At 33.6% G+C, this 23559-nt stretch overlaps 1 protein-coding gene across 1 annotated transcript in view; it reads left to right on the forward strand.

Annotated features, from left to right (window-relative positions):
- The first annotated feature begins 4360 nt into the window (after positions 1–4360).
- LOC142226513 (uncharacterized) overlaps positions 4361–23559 on the forward strand; it is a 61749-nt gene continuing 42550 nt past the window's right edge. Inside the window, exon 1 of the mRNA XM_075296571.1 lies at positions 4361–5193. Within this exon, the coding sequence (XP_075152686.1) occupies positions 4445–5193 (749 nt within the window). The 5' untranslated portion in view covers positions 4361–4444. The remainder of the gene's footprint in view (positions 5194–23559) is intronic.

The following is a 23559-nucleotide window of genomic DNA, read 5'->3' on the forward strand; positions in this document are numbered from 1 at the left end:
CGGTTTATATGGGGACTATATCAAAACCTGGACCGATATAGCCTATCTTCGAACTTGACCTGCCTGCAGGCAAAAGACGATTTTGTGCAAAATTTCAGCACGATTGCTTCATTATTGAAGACTGTAGCGTGATTACAAAAGACAGACAGACAGACAGACGGACATCATTATATCGTCTTAGAATTTCTCCCTGATCAAGAATATATATACTTTATATAGTCGGAAATCGATATTTCGATGTGTTACAAACGGAATGACAAACTTATTATACCCAGAGATGGTCTGTATCAAACATTTTAAGGTTTGCGACTGTCGCAAAGTTGTAAACGTCGTAAACGTCACATACACGTCGTAAATGTAGAAAAAGTAGCAAACGTCGCAAACTCCAAATACTTCAGACCCTTCAGATAGGGAGCGAATGATATCCATGATGATGATATATGCGGAGAAGTTTCAATTCTCAGGAATGTTCATAAAATTATTAACGAGTTTAAAAAAGCTTGAGAATAGTTAACCTTTCACAAATTACTGCAGAAACTGGAAGGAAGGAAAACTACTTAAGTCTTATATAAGTGAATTGCTGTTTAGAGAAAATTTTATAAAATCACTTTTTGGCTTATTAGAGCCAATTTCCATACTAATTAAAAATTTCAAAATTGTAGCTAGTCATTCGTTGATGCAGCTAAAGCTTGGACCACGAAGACATTTTTTGCATACCTTTTATCGGGGAGCTTAACTAAATTAAATTAAAAAATATTCACAATTTCTTTAATTCCAAATTAGGTTTTCTACACTAGGTTTACGACTTTTGCGACATACGTATTATACCGTCGTAAACGTATGTCGCAAAAGTTACAGTTTGCGACAGGCCAACCCTGATTATACCCCCGTCACCATTCTATGGTGGTGGGTATAAAAATTATTGGAATTGTCATAGAGTGTCAATGATGGACTTTTAATTAGACATATCGAAAAGAGAACCCACCATGAAATACAATTTGGGTTTATTGAAGAAAAATTTGATTAAAATTTGATTAATATTAGTCATATAAGTTAAAATTTTAGTTAAATTGAAGAAAATGTCATAAAAAATAAAATAAAAATAAATTGCTATTGTTTAAGAAAAGTTCATACACTGAAAATATATTGTTAAGAGGCTAAAGATTTCATGTCCTTAAAATACAAATACTTTTTTTCTTAGCATATAAGACGCAATTCTCTTATACAAAGTTTTTTCCTTGTCCAAAAGACGATAAACTTTTGTACAAAGTCGTTTTTTCCTTATAATTAAGTGATTCGAATTAAAAATTGGTATCTTAAAATGAAAGGAAATTTTGTTTGACTAAGGTCAAATTGTCTTTAATAATTTGAAAAATTCCTCAAAATTAAAGAAATTTTCTTAAAATTTTTTCTGTTTTTGCATATTGACAACAAAGCAAAAAAGCTTTTAAAAATAGGAGATGTTTTTCAACACTTTATTTTAAAGACGATTTTAACTTGAAACATAGCATAATTTCTACTTGAAGTCAAGACCTAATGTAGGGTTTCGTTAACACGTTTTTAAAGGACTTTAATTGCACATGAAGAAAAACACAGTACGCAAAACTTAATTTTAAAAGACAATTCTGTCTTAAATGTATTCTTACTTCAATTCCCCGCTTCTTTGGCTCGGAATCAATACCAACATAATTAGTATAAAGACAAAATCTTTGGAACCGGACATGCTTTTTTCAGTGTATTTTGAAAAATTGGAAAAAATTGGAGTTAACAATTTTTCAAATGTCGTTAGTACAAGATTTACTAATTTCAAAAACTTATGAAAAGAATTTAAGTAAAATCAATTCATTTAAAACAAATATGATTTACTACATTTTAATACAATAATAGGTTTTAAAGTATATTGTATATGTATACTATAGTGTCTTTCTAATTGAAATGCAATTATTTTGTGCGTATTTCAAATTCAGTAATATTGAACAGTGTTGTCACATTAAGGGATTTTTCCCCAACCTGGGTATTTTTCTCGTGGTTGGGGATATTGTTTTCACTTTGGGGATCTGGGGATTTGGCTGGGGTTAACGTCGTGATTTGCGGATTTTTCTGGGGATATTTCCACTTTCAATCATAATCACCGCATTAAATTTGTTATAGAAAGTGTAAAAGCGTACGATAACGCTTATGGGCTTTAGTAGATTTTGCAAAATATTCCTCTTCAACTAAGCGTACTTCACAAACTTTCTATAGAAATACAATTTTGACAAAATTTTCTATATGTTAAAATTTGTTATAAAAATAAACTTTTTAAATTTTTTTATGGAAATAAAATTTTGACAATATTTGCTATAGAAATAAAATTTTTACACAATTTTCTATAGAAGTAAATTTTTAAAAAAAGTTTTTTTAGAAATAAAACTAATAAATTTTTAAACAAATTTAAACTAATAAAATTTTGAGAAAATTAAAAATATAATTTTGACAACAATTTTTTTTTATAGAAATATAATTTTGACAACATTTGCTGCAATAGAAATAAAATTTTTACCATATTTTCTATAGAAGTCCAAAAAATTTTCTATAGTAATAAAATTTTGACAAAATATTCTATAAAAATAAAATTTTGATATAATTTTCTACAGAAATAAAACTTTGACACAATTTTCTATAGAAGACAATTTTGACAAATTTTTTTTTAGATATGAAATGTTGGCAAATTTTTTTAAATGTATAAATTTTTGAGTGAATTTCCTATAGATATAATATAATTTTGACAACATTTGCTGCTATAGAAATAAAATGTTGACAACATTTTCTATAGAAGTAACATTTTGATTAAATTTACTATAGAAATAAAATTTTGAGAAAATTTTCTATAGAAATAAAATTTTGAGAAAATTTTCTAAAGAAATAAAATTTTGACAAAATTTCCTTAGAAATACAATTTTGAAAAAACAATTCTTGTTTGGATTTTCTCCAATTTTTGCTAGAGTATTTTGGGCTGGAATAGTATAACTTCCGGAAAAAAACTCCGCAATTTTTATTGCAAAACACATATCGATTGCAACATTTGACCAGCTAACAGATATGCTGATGTCCTTACCTATTAATGAATTCGATATTAGGTTAGGTGGCAGCCCGATGTATCAGGCTCACTTAGACTATTCAGTCCATTGTGATTCGATATTGTAAGATTATTTTTTTTTTCATAGAATAAAATTTATACACATACAATAATTATATGAATTTTCCTTTGGGGATTTTGCATGATGAAAAATATTTATGATGAAGATTTTTTGGGGAAATAATTTCGAAATTTTGAGAACTTCAATTGTATAAAATTTATTTTCTCATATTTAGTTCATGTCATTAAAGCAACGTTACATCCCTTCAAATAAATCGCTACACAATTTCCCTTCGCTACTTTTCAGTCATGCAGAGGGCCCATTTGATCCTACGAAAGAATTTTCTTTATTCAAACTAAGTCATAGGTTTACTAACATTTGGTTTGGTAAAACCTTATTTGTTTTTAGAAATTGTCAGGTAGGAAGTCACGTTGACATTAGCTTCTCCCGCCCCCTCTATTGATTACGAAATTAATAATTAAAAATAATTAATATCAAGTTTATGAATGCCCATTTAAAAAATAGTAATATACCAGCTTTTTGAACATTTTAAAACATTGCTAGTTCGCCTGTCATAAAAAAGTCCACATAGTTACCTTTCTTTGAAATACCGGTCTCATTCTTTAGATTCGTAGAAGAAGTAAACATATCCGATTTATCATAACTTTCACCTTTCCATCAATGTGTTAATTCTAATAATTGTCGATAATATTCCAATAGAGATATTTCCCCAGATCTATGTTTCTAGTATGAATGTGTATGGTCCAGAAATCGCTGCCCACCAATTTTGAGGCATTCCTATACGAGTCTGTGTAAATATGAAACACATGCCATTAAAAGAAAAGTTGCTAATTGGCAAGGTTTTGTACTGGAATCACAAGAACGGATCCATAGCTTTGTTGTTATCGCTCTGTCTAAAACTGGAGCAGTGGAACACCACCGTTGTTTGTTGGTGCCCTGTACTCATAGCCTTCATACTAATTGGAAAAACATGATGGTAACCGAAAACGGAATCATATTCTCTGAAGAAGAGCACATCACAATGCAACTACTCCAGTTTTGTTTGCCACAACACCGATTTTACTCTTCACATTATGTATCAGAGCTTCTTTTGGTTTATCCAAATCTTCACAAATTCACACCTATTTTACGTCGAAGTTAAAGAAAAGAAATGGCCAAGAATTTTACTTGACTTCGAAAAATGTTTTCCAAATAGTCCGCGATTTGTAACGAAACAATAAAGCACGCACCGGAGACACTGTAAAACGTATTGGCTGACGAAAAAGTAATTGCATTTGCTTGAAATTGGGCTTCATTTTTTAGACATGGCCAATTATGAAGCATTTTCCTCATCCAAAGGTTCCACAAAATGCATTTTGTGGTGTTTAATTCTCATATTTCTTACTACTCTGACTACCTTTACCATACTGGAGGTAAGGTCTTTGAGTGAGGAAGAACCTTCTGTTATTCGCATTATATTGAACTCCATTAAGAAGAGTCCTACAAATATGGAAAATGAGTTTACCAAATTTGATTTGGTCGATATGGGAAATGTTCAACAGGATAAAGATAATTTAGTGAAGGCAATTATAACTGAAGTAAAAGATTCCAGTCTCCAAGAGTTGGAGAGAAAAGTTCGTGATACCGTGGAAAGCAATTCATCAAAGGAGAAAAACAACACATATTATGAAGAACAAACACCTGTGGTGGTCTATTCCAAAACTGATCAACAAACTCCACTCTCCTATCGACAAAGTGCTCCTGTTCCTTTTGTCCAGGGTTCCCATGAAGAAGAGCCCTACTATGATGGTGAAGATAATGATGGTGAAGACTATGTCAACGATGATAATGGTTATTATCGTCCACAATATGATGATGATTCTAGGGAAGATTTCGCTGGTCCTCAGGATTATACAAACAAAGATGATTCCAGCGAAGCTAGATCTTCACAAAATCGTCCAAATGATAATTACTATAGGCAATGGTACTATGCAACACCATCTCCCTCATCAGTTTCTGTGGAAAGTTCCAAGGGAAATCGTAAATTACAAAATATGGGAGGAAGTCAAAGCAGGTGAGTTCGCTTGTGCATTTATGGAAGTGTGTGTATGTGTGAATAGATTGATGGTGATTAATGAAAACTCACGCGAATTAAGAGTGAGCCACAAGAGAAACTGGAATTTAAATATATTCTATATAAAAAACGGTGACGAATAAAATTTCCACATCAAAACTACATATTTTCTGGAAATAACATATGCCATAAATTCGATAAATGCTGTGTTCTAATTTTAACCTATTAACAGAAGTTGCGTCTTTGGCTCGTGATGAATAGATTACTTGGATCCAAACATTTTGACCGTTCCTCATGGGATTTGGTATTGGAAAGCAAAGATTATGAACTTATTTAATAATTATTTATTTTAAAGAAATTTGTCCTTATTATTGTGTTAAATAAGTGTACTAAAATTTAGGTTGCATAATATTTCACTTTAGGTCTATATCTTTTTTCAGTGCGCGGATCACTTTACCAACAGTTTGTAAAAACAATAAAAACATAGCAACATATTTACATTAATAAAATTTTACTACCATGTCATTAGATTTCTTTTGTCCACTGAAACGGACAAAATCTTCGGAACCGCACATGCTGTTTTTCAGTGCGATGTCCTCTCAAGGGGTTAGCTTCGTTAATTAATAGCAAAATACAAAGACAATTCTATAAAGAAGATCAGCATCCCACTTCCAATTTTATAGGGCCCAGATTTAAGGACAAATAGTTACGTACAAAATGTCTTTATTTTAAAGAAACCTTACTTGGAAAATGACTCGGAATCGATATCAAAATTCCCAAGAAAAGGTAAAAATATTTTGAATCAGCTTTTCTTAGAGTAGTTAAAATATTTAATAATTTTCAGCCTCTTTTTCAACTTAAGGCCATATTAGAAAGCTATCTATTGTGAATAGATAGCTTCCTTCAATTGAAATAATTTGATTGAATGAAATAATTGATTACGGCAAAATTATTAACCAATTGACCAACATTTGTTTCCTTTACTGGTAAAGCAACTTTTGTACACTGACAAAAAAAGGATTTCTCGTTTCTGTAGATGGTTTTGGTATTGATTTCGGGCCAAAGATGGGGAGAATTGAAGTAAGTATACATTTAAGTCAAAATTCTCTTGGAAATTTGCGTTTTGCATACTTGAAACTAGGAGACAAATTTGAATTTATTAATTTTTGCTGCTGTTTTCTTCGTGTTCTATCAGAGTCCTTTAAAAACATATTAACGACAATTTAAATTTCTAAATTCAGAATTGACTTCAAGTAGAAATTTTGCTTTGTTTTATGTAAAAAAGTCTTCAAAATAAAGTGTTGAAAGTCATCTCCTATTTTTGAACGAATTTTGGCATTGGAGTCAAGATACAAAAGGCCAACAAATGTAAAGATGATTTCATTAATTTTGAAAAATACTTCCAAAATATTAAAGCCAAATTGACCTTAGTACAATAAAATTTTCTTTCGAGTAAATATGCCCATTTTAATTCGAATCATTTAACTATAAAGACAAAATGTCTTCATTGAAAAGTTTATCGACTTTTGGACAAGGTAAAACTTAGGGAAATGTGTCTTCCATGCAAAGCGAAAATCGTATTTGTGATGTAAGGGTTCAACCACAATATTTTTTCAGTATGCTGAAAAAAAGCATGTCCGGTTCTAAAGATTTTGTTTTTACTTTATTTTGGTAATGATTCCGAGCCAAAGAAGCGGAGAATACCAGTAAGGATTCTTTTAAGACACAATTCTCTTTTAAATTTAGGTTTTGTGTACTTGCTTCTAGGAAGCAAATTTTAATTTTTCGATTTTTCAGCTTTTTTTCTTCATATGCTATCAAAGACCTTTAAAAATGAGTTAACGACAACTTTATTTTCCAAATTAAGACTCGACTTCCAGTAGAAATTATGCTGTGTTTCAGATAAAAAACGTCTTTAAAATAAAGTGTGAAAAACATGTCCTATTTTTGAACAATTTTTAGCTTTGTAGTCAAGATGCAAAAAGACAACAAATTTAAAGACAATTTCATTAAATTTAAATAATTTTTCTGAACTATTAAAGTCAAGTTGACCTTAGCCCAAAATTTTTTTTCTTTCACGTTATGATACGCATGTGTAAGTGAAATCACTTAATTATAAGGACAATACGACTTCATTGAAAAGTTTATCGATTTTTGGACAAGGAAAAAACTTTATATTAGATAAATACGTCTTCTATGCTAAGCAAAATTTGCATTCGTATTTTAAAGACATGAAATCTTTGACCTCACGACAATATTTTTTTCAGTGTATAGTTAGGTTAGGTTAAAGTGGCAGCCCGATTAAGTTTCAGGCTCACTTAGACTATTCAGTCCTTTGTGATACCACATTTAACTAAAAGTACCTATTGCATATGGGCACTTCTAGTTTTAACCACTGAACCTTCTCTATTACTTTCTTTTGTTGAACCAACCAGATTGTTTCAGAAACATTAACAGACTGCTTAAGTTAACTTTTTCCAGGTCCGCCAGTAATCTAAAACTATATGCCCCTAAAATTTGCTTACGCCTTACACAAAATGCAGGACACTCACACAAGAGGTGTTTAATTGATTCCTTTTCCTCCGCATCACGACAGATCATACAATAGTCATTATACTTCCCGCCAATAGTTTTTGCAAAATCGCCTATCAGGCAGCGACCCGTTATAGCAGATATCAGGAGTGATATCTGACGTATAAGAGAACACTAGCATACCTAGTGTGCGGTTCAAGTTTAAATGGGGCCATATTTGCTTGGTGTCGTTACAACCCTTGCAATTCTCCCATCCCCTTGCAATTTGCCATCATGACAGCCTTCTCACGCAGTGAGAGCTTGCAGGTAGCCAGAGACATACAAACAGATTCTAGTTCGCCTGGAATATGTAAGGTAGTTCCTAGCCTTGCTAACTCATCCGCTTCCCAGTTCCCCGATATGTCCTTATGAGCAGGCACCCATATTAGTTGAATAGTGTACTGCTCAGCTATCTCGTTGAGAGATTTGCTGCAGTCGATGGCCGTTTTCGAGTTAAGGAACACAGAGTCCAAGGATTTTATTGCAGGTTGACTGTCTGAGTATATCTTGATGCCAAAATTTTTTGGAACATTACTTCTCAGCCAATTCGCCACCTCTCTTACTGCTAATATTTCAGCCTGAAAAACACTTCAGTGATTAGGTAATCTTTTCGCTATTCGAAGTTCCAGATCTTTAGAATATACTCCGAAACCCACTTGTCCATCCAATTTGGAGGCATCAGTGTAGAAATCTATATATCTTTTATTCCCCGGGGTCTGTATACACCACGCATCACTGTTGGGAATTAGAGTTTCAAACTTTTTGTCGAAAAGTGGTTTCGCCAGATTGTAATCCACTACGTTAGGCACATCTGGCATTACTTTGAGGACCGAACTGTGACCGTACATTTTTTCCGACCAAAGCGATAGCTCGCGCAACCGCACAGCCGTTGTTGCAGCTGACTGTTTGGCCAAAATGTCTAAAGGCAATAGATGCAGCATGACATTAAGGAAATTTGTTCCTGTCTTACTGAAAGCGCCCGAGATACACAAGCACGCCATACGCTGAACTTTATCTAAACCCGTCGGTTGCTGAAGTGCCGGCCATCAGACTACAACACCATATAGCATTATAGGTATAACCACTGCCGTATAGTTTACTCAACATACACACGCAATTTTTTTCTGATTCAATCACGAAATTAATTGATCCGATTAATGTTTTAATTGAAATGCCTTCAACCACAGGAATGATAGTATCAATTAAAAAACTAACTGATCCAATTAAAAAATTAATTGATACTATTAATTTTTGGTTCAATTTAAAAATTTGTTGAATCAATTAAATTTTTAATTGAATATTTTATAAAACTCAAATAAGACTTTAAGCTGAGTACTGTGTTCCATTTTCAAGCTGAAAACCAGCTTGTTTTCACGGTTTCTTTTTTTAATTAACTAATTTAGAAATATAAAATTATTTGCAATTAATTCCTTGGATCTTTTCCATCCATTATTTGGCAAGACTCGATCAAAATATATCCGTCTTCATAAATATGTTTGTACTTTTAATTTAGTGCTTTGGTGAAAAAAACCGAACATAGTACTCACCTTTAATTGGAAAAATTTTCGTGAACTTTTTTTCTGTGTAGGGTTCATATTGTTGAACATCCTTGCAAAATACCTATAGATTATTAAAAAAATGCTTAACTAATCTCGCAATTATTATTTCAATTCAAACAATTTTATATTCACAATAGATAACATTCTCTGGTGACGTTGTATGTACCTTTAACCTGGTGTAAATGCATCATTATGACCCTTTAGAGACTACCTACGTCAATTACAGCTGCTTGTTAGTTGGGTTTTGTTTCTAACCAAACACGATGCATTGTTGTCAGTTTATCTATTTTTCTAAGTAGCTTTATAATACTTTTTTGCTACTCGACTATAAAGGAACGCATCACGCATCTCTCTGCGCTATCCCCTCACACCATGATGGTTTTGTTTTCCTTTTACAAAAGATGAGCATAAATTTACAACAATTACCGATGCTAAACATACAGGAGGACCATATGGTCTCCATACATGAATGGAAGCTTCACAATATCCTGTGAATGCGTTTAAAATTCTAACAGGATGTTTATTGTACACAATGGACAACGTATGGCTATGCACATCTTTTGTACGGTGATTTAGTTGAATGCAAGGTGGATTTTAGTGAGAACAGTGGAAACATTTCAGTCGGCTAATTTTGAAAATAATATAATATTTGGCGAATACTAAAGAATTGTAAAAGACAGTAAATTATGTCATTTATTTGAAAAATATTATTTTTTATGAAAAATATTAACAAATGTAAAAAATATTTTTTTTCGGTTTTTTTTCGGAAAGCAAACATTTTTAATTTTATAGTAAAAGCCATGCTCACCACAAACTATTTTAAAGGGTGGTTAAAATTTCAAGGGCCGATGTTGATTTTAAATAAAACACAAACTATTTAGGAAATTATTGTAATTTTATTTTATTATGATATATTTGTATTACTCAATTATGTATGGAACAAAATATCGGCCAAATGGGCGCCGCGACCTCGGTGGCACACCTTCATCCGATGGTTCAAATTTTCGATGACGCTGAGGCATAATGGAGGTTCTATGCCGTTAATGTGCCAAATTATATCATCCTTTAGCTATTGAATTGTTGCTGGCTTATCGACGTACATCTTTTCTTTCAAATAACCGCAAAGAAAAAAGTCCAACGGTGTCAAATCACATGATCTTGGCGGCCATTTGACATCGCCATTACGTGAGATAACACGGCCATTGAATTTGTTGCGCAAAATAGCCATGGTTTCGTTAGCTGTGTGGCAAGTGGCACCGTCCTGCTGAAACCACATATCGTCCACATCCATATCTTCCAATTCGGGCCATAAAAAGTTCGTTATCATCTCACGATAGCGAACACCGTTCAAAGTAACTGCCTGACCGGCCTCATTTTGGAAAAAATACAGCCCGATGATGTCGCCAGCCCATAAACCGCACCAAACAGTCACACTTTGTGGGTGCATTGGTTTTTCGTCAATCACTCTTGGATTCTCATTCGCCCAAATACGGCAATTCTGTTTATTGACGAATCCACTGAGATGAAAATGTGCCTCATCACTGAAGATGATTTTCTTCGAAAATTTATCATCCACTGTTGCCATTTCTTGGAAACATTCTGCCCATTCACGACGTCCATGGTTCAAATTGAGTAAGTCTGAAATAGAGAAATGTCAAATAAAATTCGGAAAAAAACTTGGCGTTTAGGCGTGGTTCACATTCAACATCGGCCCTTACACTTTAACCACCCTTTATAACCTAACAAATATGAATAGTGGGTCAGGCCCAACATTTGGGGAGGATTGAGGATTTTCAGAAGAGTTGTTAATCAATAGGCCCATAGCCATAAGCGTAGGAAGGCCTCTGGGGAGGGGGCTTAGACCCCCCCAGAAAAATTTTAGGCCCCCCCAGAATTTGAAACTCTATTTATGATTTTCCATTTTTCAATAAATGTCAATAGTTTTTTTATTTTTTATAAAAATTAAACAAGTATATACAATCGCACAAAGTTCCGCTAAAGACTTTCATGAACAATCGAAAAAGTAGTGAAAATGTCCTTTTTGGGTCTAGAAGTGGTGCAAAATTGGCGGAGAAGCAATGAATGTAATATGAGCTTGTCATAGGACAAATGTCCACCGTTTCAACAGCCGTTGCAATGAATTTGCATTACTTCTTAAGGTGAGATCCGAATTCAGTGTTTTGAATGTGAATTAAAAAATTTTGTGATATTTTCCCAAATAAATAATTTTTATATTGTTTTATGATTTTTAATGCATTCTGACGCTTGTTTGAAACGTTTTTCCTCGAATAATTTCCAAAATTATCGATTTTTTTATAATGGATTTAGCAGTTTTGTGGCAAAATTTGAATAATTTGTACCAATTTATTTATTCTTAGTCTTTTTTTTTAACTATTTGAAAAAAGGAAAACAAAAAATTACACATTAAAATATGAAAAAAATGAAGTAAAAAAACTTCCTGTGTAGTTAAAATAATTGAGGACATTTTTGGAAGTACTTTTAAAGTTGTGCCTTTAGAACAACTCACAATTTTTTTGCTGGGAAAAGTGTGGAACTACTTTTAGTTGCTTTATTATAAATTAATTGTCGAGTTATTTTGATGTCTAATTTTTTATTCAATTTTATGAAATAAAACATTAATTGAACCTATAAGTTCAGTCTATAAATTTTTAGCTAGGTGGGCTATAGCCCCCCCTAGGAAAATTGTCTAGCTACGCTAATGCCCATAGCTAAAGTCCTGATATATACTCTGAAATAAAAAATATTGCCCTAATAGAGAAGATTATACAACCTAAATTTTTGGGGCACACGATTTTCACAATATTAAGCATAAATTTCATTTGATTTAAACTTTTTTCAATTTACGACGCATATCTTTAAAATTTCCACCCCTCCGTTAAAAACTTATGTCTTCGAAGTTATGTACATTTTCCTTAAAGTTAAGAAAAACATTTTTATTTAAAGAAATAATCGTTAAATTAACTTTTCTGGTAAAATAAAATTTAGACCAATGAAGGTTCGTTGAGGAAAATAAAATTTATTTGCCTTTAAAGAATTAACTTTGTCAATAAAAATAATGCCAGATTCAATAAAGATACCATCCTTGAAGAAGCTGTAAACACCCAGCGAAACGTTGAAACGTTTGAAAAGAAAAATTTTTAAATACCACTGTCACGTGGGCAATAGTTCCTTCCCTTTTTGCCCGCTTTACATTTCACTGTCTATATCAGTATTGGCATAAGACTCTCAATCTTTTTTGTTATCACGGCAGCACAAAATATTCTCCTTTTGCTTCCGTGAAAGTGTAATAATGCATTTAATAAGCTTTTAAAGGGTGATTCTTTTGAGGTTAGGATTTTCATGCATTAGTATTTGACAGATCACGTGGGATTTCAGACATGGTGTTAAAGAGAAAGATGCTCAGTATGCTTTGACATTTCATCATGAATAGACTTACTAACGAGCAACGCTTGCAAATCATTGAATTTTATTACCAAAATCAGTGGCAGAAAATCCGCTTTTTTATCGACAAATTTTGTTCAGCGATGAGGCTCATTTCTGGTTGAATGGCTACGTAAATAAGCAAAATTGCCGCATTTGGAGTGAAGAGCAACCAGAAGCCGTTCAAGAACTGCCCATGCATCCCGAAAAATGCACTGTTTGGTGTGGTTTGTACGCTGGTGGAATCATTGGACCGTATTTTTTCAAAGATGCTGTTGGACGCAACGTTACGGTGAATGGCGATCGCTATCGTTCGATGCTAACAAACTTTTTGTTGCCAAAAATGGAAGAACTGAACTTGGTTGACATGTGGTTTCAACAAGATGGCGCTACATGCCACACAGCTCGCGATTCTATGGCCATTTTGAGGGAAAACTTCGGAGAACAATTCATCTCAAGAAATGGACCGGTAAGTTGGCCACCAAGATCATGCGATTTGACGCCTTTAGACTATTTTTTGTGGGGCTACGTCAAGTCTAAAGTCTACAGAAATAAGCCAGCAACTATTCCAGCTTTGGAAGACAACATTTCCGAAGAAATTCGGGCTATTCCGGCCGAAATGCTCGAAAAAGTTGCCCAAAATTGGACTTTCCGAATGGACCACCTAAGACGCAGCCGCGGTCAACATTTAAATGAAATTATCTTCAAAAAGTAAATGTCATGGACCAATCTAACGTTTCAAATAAAGAACCGATGAGATTTTGCAAATTTTATGCGTTTTTTTAAAAAAAAAAGTTATCAAGCTCTTAACAAATCACCCTTTACAATGGTGAAATTGTTGTTAACATTGTTCGCACAAGGCTGCTTCCGTTTGCAAACCCCCTAGGTAGTGGCTGGCATTGGGAGAGGCAACATGTGGGGAAGGATGGTGATAAGCTTACATCCTCTTTTACTTGCCAGCAACAAAGTTTACCTCAGGAAAACACACTCTCTTCCCACAACAGGGGCCATATATATAACAAACGCACAAAACCATCCTATGCATCCCGACACAGTTTTAGAAGTTTGCCTAACTCCATGGCATCACATCAGGAGCAATAACAGTAGCATTTAAACAGCAGCCCGGAGCTGGAAGCGATGGCATTACATAAAAGCTTGTTATGAATGCAAGCATTTAATTTCCGGAAGAGCGTAAAGTTGTTTGTGATGGAGAATATGATTAATGTCTTAGAAAACTAGGAGTGTTAAAAAAAACGACATATAGATAAGCTTAGTGTTATTATATACCTCAAAGAATGAAATATTTTCGAACTTTTGATGATATCTCAAAGATTTTTCATCCGGAAACTGTGAGAATAATGGAAAAGTAAGTTAGATGAATGGATAAATCGAAGTATATCAAAAGGTTAAACTAGGGAATTATCAATGTCAAAGCTTATTTGATAATTTATGTTCGGGATATGCGAGTGATGGTAACTGCAACGAATAACTGTACTAAACAGAGATGGTCTGAGCAGCATTTTTTTTGGAGTTGTAAACGCCATAAACATGTATAAAAACCCAGCAAAAAAAAAATTGGAAGTTGTTCCACAAACATTTCTTTTAAAGCCCATCCCAGGATCCCCCATCGAGTTTTTTCAACTTCCGATGCAGTCCTTTTGGACAAGTCCACAAACATTTCTTCTAAAGCGCATCGTGGGATCCCCCAATAATTTTTTTCCACGTCCGATGCAGTCCTTTTGGACAAGTGCACAAACATTTCTTCTAAAGCGCGTCTTGGGATCCCCCAATGATTTTTTTCTACTTCCGATGCAGTCCTTGTGGACAAGTATTAGAAAGAACGAAATCAGGCTATTTTAAGTGCAAATTTTGTACAATTAAATTTTACAAAAAAATAGAAAACTAATAAAAAAAACTAAAAAAAGATAGAAATTAATAAAAAAGTAAAAAAAAAATAATAATAAAAAAAATAAATTTCATCCCCGCTGGGATTTGAACCTGTGCCCTTTGACTTTTTCGCTTCCATGGAAGTTCTTTTGAGAAGGTTTTGCAAATTACGAGAATTTTTAAAATTTTCGTTGATTTTTAATGGAAAATATATGCCGAAAATAAAAAATAAAAATGCTGCATGACATAAAAAAATATTTTTTTAGAAAAATAGTTGATAAAAGATATTGCCGCTGGTGGGATTTGAACCTGCGTATCTTATTTTTTCGTTCATACTAATAAAGAACATCTCGAGAAGCAATTAAAATGTTATTCCTTGGTGTCGTATTACGATCATATTACAAACATTTGAATTGACCTTTCGACGCTTTATGTTCAATGGCTTTTGTGGCTGAGTGTGCTAAGGCGTTCTGTTATGGTGCCAGCTAGAGGTCTGCGCAATTCCATTTGTAAATGCAGAGTACACGTGTACTTGCTACATGAGTACATCTATTTGAGAGAGTCACAAAACAATTGGTACACATTTTGATGAACATCAAAAGCCACGAGTAACTTCTTGTTGCTACTCTGATGTCTTCACTACCAACAAACGCATATTCCTCTTTCTCTCTTATTGAAGTGTACTCAGAGTGATCACGTCGAGTATGTTGCGAGATAAAAACTTCATAGAGTACTCCATGTACCACGTGCAGTTTCAGAAATACAAAAAAAAACAGTTATTCTCCGTAATATATGTTTTCGGTTTGTTTTAAAGAACGGCAAACGCTAAGGTAAGTGTGTGACATACATAAATATATGAAATATGTGACATACATACATATCTCTGATTAACAATAATAGAAAGTTTTGCTTCGCACATAACTGAGAAATACTTGTGGTACCACGTGAAGTGAAGAAAATCCATGTTGTACTTTTTCTCAAGTACTTACATTTTTATTGTTCCTTTTTATCGGAACACATATTGTTTCGGATAAGTACTTGGTGATATTTGACAAGCAAGTGTTCTCTTCACTTCACTACTTGCGCTCTGAGAGAAGACAGTGTATGTACTATATTCGACAGCGAATTTCATACATGTAGTGAAAAGTTATTCGATGCAGACCTCTAGTGCCAGCAAACCCAGGTTCAACCCCTGTCGGAAAAGTTTTTCAAATTGTAAAAATTAGATAATAGGAAAATAATTGTGTAATAATAAACATATGGATGAAAAAAAGTGAAATTGGTTGAAAAAATTTTTTTTTTTCGCTTTTTAAATTTCTTCATTCAAATTAACTTCCTGGGCACAACTTCTAAAGCAATGCAAAGGATCCAAAAAGGGAGTACTTCCGTCCTATGACAAGCCCATGTAAAATTCATTGGAGATGATCCAAGTTTGCACTACTTCCGGATCACAGATTGGGGATCCAAACTACTTTTTTGGAAGCTCTTTTGTTGCTGGGAAGTAAAAAACGTGGTAAATGTCTGAAATACTTACAGGTTCCTTATATTTGATTTGAAATTTGAATGTTTGAATTTTAGATATTTTTACTCTATAGTAATTTGTAATTTTTTCCCAGAGAAACAGACATTTGTAAAACGTGAAAATTGTTGCGGCGAAAATCGGAGATAGCTGCAACGTGTGGGCATAAAAAATACCAATCACATCCCTTTGGACTTATATAAAACACAGGAATCTCAGCGGTAGAATTATTCTTAATTATCTGAATTGTAACATTATCCAACATTGTTTTGAAGAGAACCACATATATAATAAGCATTTGCTATTACTTTAAATATTCTATTATATTCTTTCCAACATTTTAAATAGATATTTAAACTTTAAATTTCATTTTGTGGAGAGAAGAAAATTTCCATCCTCCCCCTCCAAATTTAGACTTTCCGAACTTAATTTTATACGATTGTACCTTTGGCTATTTAATGACATGTTTATTTTCCATGTTTTGAGGTATTTCACCCAAACCAAATACATCTATGTCTCTGTAGAAATTAAAGTGCTTCGACAGCAAAATCATTCCACAAAACAATCGATTTTCCCGTTGGACCACATAAACACAAGAGCAATTGGACAATTGCTGCAGTACTAGATGTCATGAGTAGTGTCCTTTCATGCCATTGTGGCTTTCCCTGTTTTTTTGGTACAGTGATTTTGTTGGATGCATAATTGGAATTGAGTGATCAAAGCTATGCAGGACATATGCTACGGTTAGCATGGTGTGAATGTAATGACCAAAAATGTTGGGAATGTTCGAGTGTGGGAACTGATATGCTTTGTTCGTCACTTAATGCATTCGAACTGGTATGAAACGAAACGACTGTTTAATTATGACAGAATGTATTGAAACTGGAAGCATAACGAAATATTAGAGGTGGAAGAAGCAGCTGATACACCTAAACGATGTTCTCCTTTTTTATAAAGTATTTTCTTCATGATTATAAACTCGAAGTTATGACAAACTCGATGTTATGATTATAAACTCGAAGTTATGACAAACGTTTCAATCAATATTTTAACGTCAAAAGAAATCTTTGCTTTTCAAAAATAATGCTGCTAAGAATAGAAAACTCTTCATTCAGTGTTCATAAGAATCAATACCGGAGGCATGTAAGTTCTTCTAAAGGCAGAACTTTAAAATTCCTAACAAAAGTGTCCTCACATATACGAGGGCGGTTCGGAAACTTCTTAGCCTGTCAATGAAAGAGAATAGTTAGTTTTTCAAAAATATTTTTGTTTTTCAATATCATCTCCTGAAACTTCAATACACTTAGTTCAACGCATTTCTAGCTATTCTATTCCTTGATTAAAATAGTTTTCCTCAAGGTTTTCAAAATAGTGGTTTACAACTGTAATTGCATCTTCATTTGAGGTAAACCGCTTGTCAGCAAGGAATTTGTTTAGAATTGGGAACAAGTAAAAGTCACTGGGAGCTAAATCAGGAGAATAAGGTGAGTGGTCAAGCAACTCGTACTTTAATTCGTTGATTTGAGCCATTGTTAAAACACTCTTGTGCGCTGGTACGTTGTTGAAAATTTATTTTTTGTGTTGTAAGCCAGGACGTTTTTCTCGAATTTGTACATTAATTGATCCAAAAGGTTGCAATAGAACTCTGAATTTATTGTTTTACCCTTTTGCAGATAGTCAATCAATAAAATACCTTTGAAGTCCCAAAAAAACCGTTGCCATAACCTTACCAGCCGATTGAATTGTTTTTGCCTTCTTTGGGGCATTTCCTCCAGCTTCAGTCCATTGTTTGGATTGTTCTTTTATGTCTGGAGTATAGTGGTGGATCCATCTCTCATCAACAGTTATGAAACGACGCTTAAAATGCATTTTATTCCTTTTAAAACGATCCAAACAAGCTTGAGAAATGTTCATACTTATGCGTTTTTGATCGACTGTTAAATGCCGCACCCATCTTGCAGAAAGCTTTTTCATCAGTAGTTCTTCATGCAAAATTAAATGGACTCGATCATTTGAGATGCCCATGATATTAGAAATTTCACGCACTTTTATTCGTCGATCATTTAATACCATATCATGCACTTTGGCTACAATTTCTGTTGTTGTTGCTGTTTTTGGACGTCGACTACGTGGTTCATCTTCAATGCTTGTACGACCACGTTTAAATTCAGCAACCCAATTTTTTACTGTTGCATATTAAGGAGCACTTTCACCTAACACATTCACCATATCATTATGTATTTCTTGTCCCGATAAACTTATTTTATGTAAATATTTAATGACAGCACGCATTTCTAATTTTTCCATTGTAAAAAAATTGCGGATGCGTCTTTTTGAACACCTGTTTCTATATTAAGGAGTTACCAGATCAAAACAAAATTTAACATGCGTTCATAACAGAGATGGAAGTTAAGCGTTTTAACTTTTTTCTGTTTATACCGAGCTTTTTGTGGTAGGGTAAGAAGTCTCCGAACTTCCCTCGTATACTCCTTATTTTAACCAATTAGAAAATTCTTTTGATTAAATTGTGTATAGTTTGTTTTGTTTTGTTTAAAATTCCTTACAATCACAGTAAGAATTAATAAAATGACAAACATTATTAATATTTTCTCGAAAAAGGTCCTAAATCTCTTCTAGAAAAATTGCGAGGATTTTGAATTATTTTGGGCTCTTTTCAAACATGCGTTAGAATGTATTAAAAATCACAAAAAATATAATTTTTTTGTTGGTAATATATTATAGAATTTTTAGTTCACATCCATAACAGATGCAAATTCAGTGCAACAATGTGCATACAATAGGTGTTACAATTTCTTATACTCTCCACCATAGGAAGGGGGGTATATTAACTTTGTCATTCCGTTTGTAACACATCGAAATATTGCTCTAAGACTCCATAAAGTATATATATTCTGGGTCGTGGTGAAATTCTGAGTCGATCTGAGCATGTCCGTCCGTCCGTCTGTTGAAATCACGCTAACTTCCGAACGAAACAAGCTATCGACTTGAAACTTGGCACAAGTAGTTGTTATTGATGTAGGTCGGATGGTATTACAAATGGGCCATATCGGTCCAATTTTACGTACAGCCCCCATATAAACGGACCCCCAAATTTGGCTTGCGATTGCTCTAAGTGAAGTAAATTTCATCCGATCCGGCTGAAATTTGGTACATGGTGTTAGTATATAATCTCTAACAACCTTGCAAAAATTGGTCCACATCGGTCCGTAATTATATATAGCCCCCAAAATAAACCGATCCCCAGATTTGGCTTGCGGAGCCTCTAAGAGAAGCAAATTTCATCCGATCCGGCTGAAATTTGGTATATGGTGGAAGCATATGGTCTCTAATGACCATGCAAAAATTGGTCCACATCGGTCCATAATTATATATAGCCCCCATATAAACTGATCCCCAGATTTGACCTCCGGAGCCCCTTGGAAGAGCAAAATTCATCTGATTCGGTTGAAATTTGGTGCGTTATGTTAGTAAAGGGTGATTCTTTTGAGGTTAGGATTTTCATGCATTAGTATTTGACAGATCACGTGGGATTTCAGACATGGTGTCAAAGAGAAAGATGCTCAGTATGCTTTGACATTTCATCATGAATAGACTTACTAACGAGCAACGCTTGCAAATCATTGAATTTTATTACCAAAATCAGTTGGCAGAAAATCCGCTTTTTTATCGACAAATTTTGTTCAGCGATGAGGCTCATTTCTGGTTGAATGGCTACGTAAATAAGCAAAATTGCCGCATTTGGAGTGAAGAGCAACCAGAAGCCGTTCAAGAACTGCCCATGCATCCCGAAAAATGCACTGTTTGGTGTGGTTTGTACGCTGGTGGAATCATTGGACCGTATTTTTTCAAAGATGCTGTTGGACGCAACGTTACGGTGAATGGCGATCGCTATCGTTCGATGCTAACAAACTTTTTGTTGCCAAAAATGGAAGAACTGAACTTGGTTGACATGTGGTTTCAACAAGATGGCGCTACATGCCACACAGCTCGCGATTCTATGGCCATTTTGAGGGAAAACTTCGGAGAACAATTCATCTCAAGAAATGGACCGGTAAGTTGGCCACCAAGATCATGCGATTTGACGCCTTTAGACTATTTTTTGTGGGGCTACGTCAAGTCTAAAGTCTACAGAAATAAGCCAGCAACTATTCCAGCTTTGGAAGACAACATTTCCGAAGAAATTCGGGCTATTCCGGCCGAAATGCTCGAAAAAGTTGCCCAAAATTGGACTTTCCGAATGGACCACCTAAGACGCAGCCGCGGTCAACATTTAAATGAAATTATCTTCAAAAAGTAAATGTCATGGACCAATCTAACGTTTCAAATAAAGAACCGATGAGATTTTGCAAATTTTATGCGTTTTTTTTTAAAAAAAAGTTATCAAGCTCTTAACAAATCACCCTTTATATGGTATCCACCAACCATGCAGGAATTGGTTCATATCAGTCTATAATTATATAAAGCTCCCATATAAACCGGTCCCCAGATTTGACCTCCGGTGTCTTTTAGAGTAGCAAAATTCATTCGATGGTGGTAGTATATGATATTTAACAACCATGCCAAAAGTGGTCCATATCAGTCCATAATCATATATAGGCCCCATATAAACCGATCGCGAGATTTGGTTTTGGAGCCTCTTGGAGGAGCAAATTTCATCCGAGTCAGTTGAAATTTGGTACATTGTGGTAGTATATGGCCGTTAACAACCATGCCTAACTAGGTCCATATCGGTTTATAGTTATATATAGCCCTCAGATAAATCGATCCACAATCACACAAAAATTGTTCCATATGAAGTTCATAATTCTATATAGCCATGGGGGCTAAGCGACCCCCATATTTCAATTCTGGCTCTCTACGTACTGTGCCAAAGTCCATGTCGATTCGTAATTATTTGTAGACTTACCTATACATAACTTTTTTGTCTAATATACACCACGTGGACCATATACTAATTCACAATTTAGAAAACGATGTTAAGAAGTTTTAACAAGTTGGGTTAATACCACAACCCAAGTAATTCGATTGTGGATGACAGTCTCTCGTAGAAGTTTCTACGCAATCCATGGTGGAGGGTACATAAGATTCGGCCTGGCCGAACTTGCGGCCGTATATACTTGTTTTATTTTGGTATTTAACACTCAAACCTTTTTTTAATAAACCATTTTATCATGGCTCTTCAAACTACAGTCTCCGCAATAAATAGTATCATTCAAGTCATTGTCATAGTTTGTTTTGTGGGTATTTGTGGTTTTCTAAATGTATTTGGAGTTTGATTATGTTTAAAAGTTGTTGTTGTTGTTGTTGGTTTTGTAGTCGTTGGTGTTAGTGTTTATAGCCATGGGTTACATTAAAAGCACTTAATTGTATTTTGTTGTTAATTGAAGCCACATTTGACCAAAAAGCCTTTGAAATTATTGTTGAATAAATGTTCGAGAGCTTGAAATATTTATTAGCCTTGGCCCAACGAAACATGAATACTTACATACACACACACAAATACATGTCAACGCTCAATTGCCCCAGCAATGAATCAATTAATTTGAAAATTACAAATTTATAATTGCTACAAGAGTTTCTATGTAGTGGTATTCTAACCAATATGAAATATGCAGACTATGTAAATGACAAGTGGTCCGTCCAAGTGGCAAGGATACTTAATAACTAGCTTCAATATTATTCCATCTATAGAATAATCAAATGTATATCTATGTAATATATGCCTCTTTAGTTGAATTAATTTTGCGGTTATTTTTATTATAAAGGTGAAATTAGTATTCAAGCAGAAAATAGGTTTTGCAATTGTTATTTGATAGTTGTTTTTGTTTGCAGAAAATCCAAACAAAAACTACACAATAACTCTTTGAAATGTTTATAATTGAAAGAACTCAATTGGAAATATTAATCATTTGACCGATTTGAAATTATATTGGGTTTGTAATTCCTTTCCAATAGTTTATCAATTTTTATGTATAAAAAGTCATTAGCACATTCTCTCATATTGTACACTTGGAGAATTTTTTGTCATCGTTTTATATGAGACATCAATTTTTTTCCCATTATATACACTTTATTTTGGCTCGTTGAATGATGAATTTCAAGAGCTCCCTATAGAGGTGTCCCAACCTTGTACTGCAAATGCTGGATTACTGAATTTATATGCTCCCATTCCTCTTAAATAAAAAATTCCCATATTGATGTATTATTATCAATTTTACCAGGAAATTACCAGTTTCCAATTCTCTGGGCGGAGTTATACTAAACATTATTTACTATTTAAATATTTCATTTCAAGATAATTTTTCCCAGTATTCACCCCATAACAAAAAACATCAATGTAAGTTTTCGTTTTATTTTTGTGGTGATTTTTATTCGCTCAACAATAAAACTACAATCCGACACATAGGCCATTTTCAAAGAACTGCCAACGAATTTTTATGTAAGTCAACAGAACTTCTGACATTTGAAACATCACTCGACGAGAAAATTGTTCATCTGACATTGTTTATGACAACTGTAACATATCAATTTTTATTTACAGAAGATAAATTCATATAAAATCATACCAACTAAAAAGATTGACATTTAAATGAGTTCAACTTTTCATTTCTCGAGGACAGCGACATCAATCAAACAAATCAAATGGCCAATTTGTTTTGTTTTTTCCTCTTCAATAGTATTAAATAAATTCCAAAATTAAAAACATGCTTCAATGAATTCATAAATTCGGTATTGTACATTTAATTGCCTTATATTCGTTTAATTATTTTTGGTTTTTGTTTTATGTAAAACAAAAATAATATTCGCGTGAAAATTTTTTTTATTAAATTTATTGCATTTGTGATTCATTGGTGGGAAATCTTTATTCTGTAGACAATTGGCTTCTTCATTTCATGACCAGAGTAAAAAAAAACTATTTGAACATTGCCATAAAATGTAGGCATATTGCTACTGAAGAGACGATTTGCAGGAACTCAAGGACTGGTAATTAAGGAAAGATTGCCAATAGGGGACATTTTCTTATATTTTTACAAACGCCCATCTATGAAAAACTTTTAGCGAAACTTTTTACGTGCAAGGCAAGATACTAACATATGCATCAGTGTTACTATTTGCTAAATTTTACACTTTTTTACAAGCAGTGGAAATTGTGCGGTTTTTGGGTTTTCCAATTTTGTGCCATTTTTTAAATACAAATGTATAGTGAACAAGTAAGTAAAGTCTAAAGTCGGGCGGGGCCGACTATATTATACGCTTCACCATTATGTAGACCAAAATTTGTGTTACCATCTCAACTCCTCCAAATTTGTTGGGAGTTATTATCAAGGTTTATATTCCCATATACAAATATTTATATCTGAAACGATT

The sequence above is a fragment of the Haematobia irritans genome, chromosome 2 (genome assembly GCF_050003625.1).
Source record: "Haematobia irritans isolate KBUSLIRL chromosome 2, ASM5000362v1, whole genome shotgun sequence".
Classification (NCBI taxonomy): Eukaryota; Metazoa; Arthropoda; class Insecta; order Diptera; family Muscidae; genus Haematobia; species Haematobia irritans.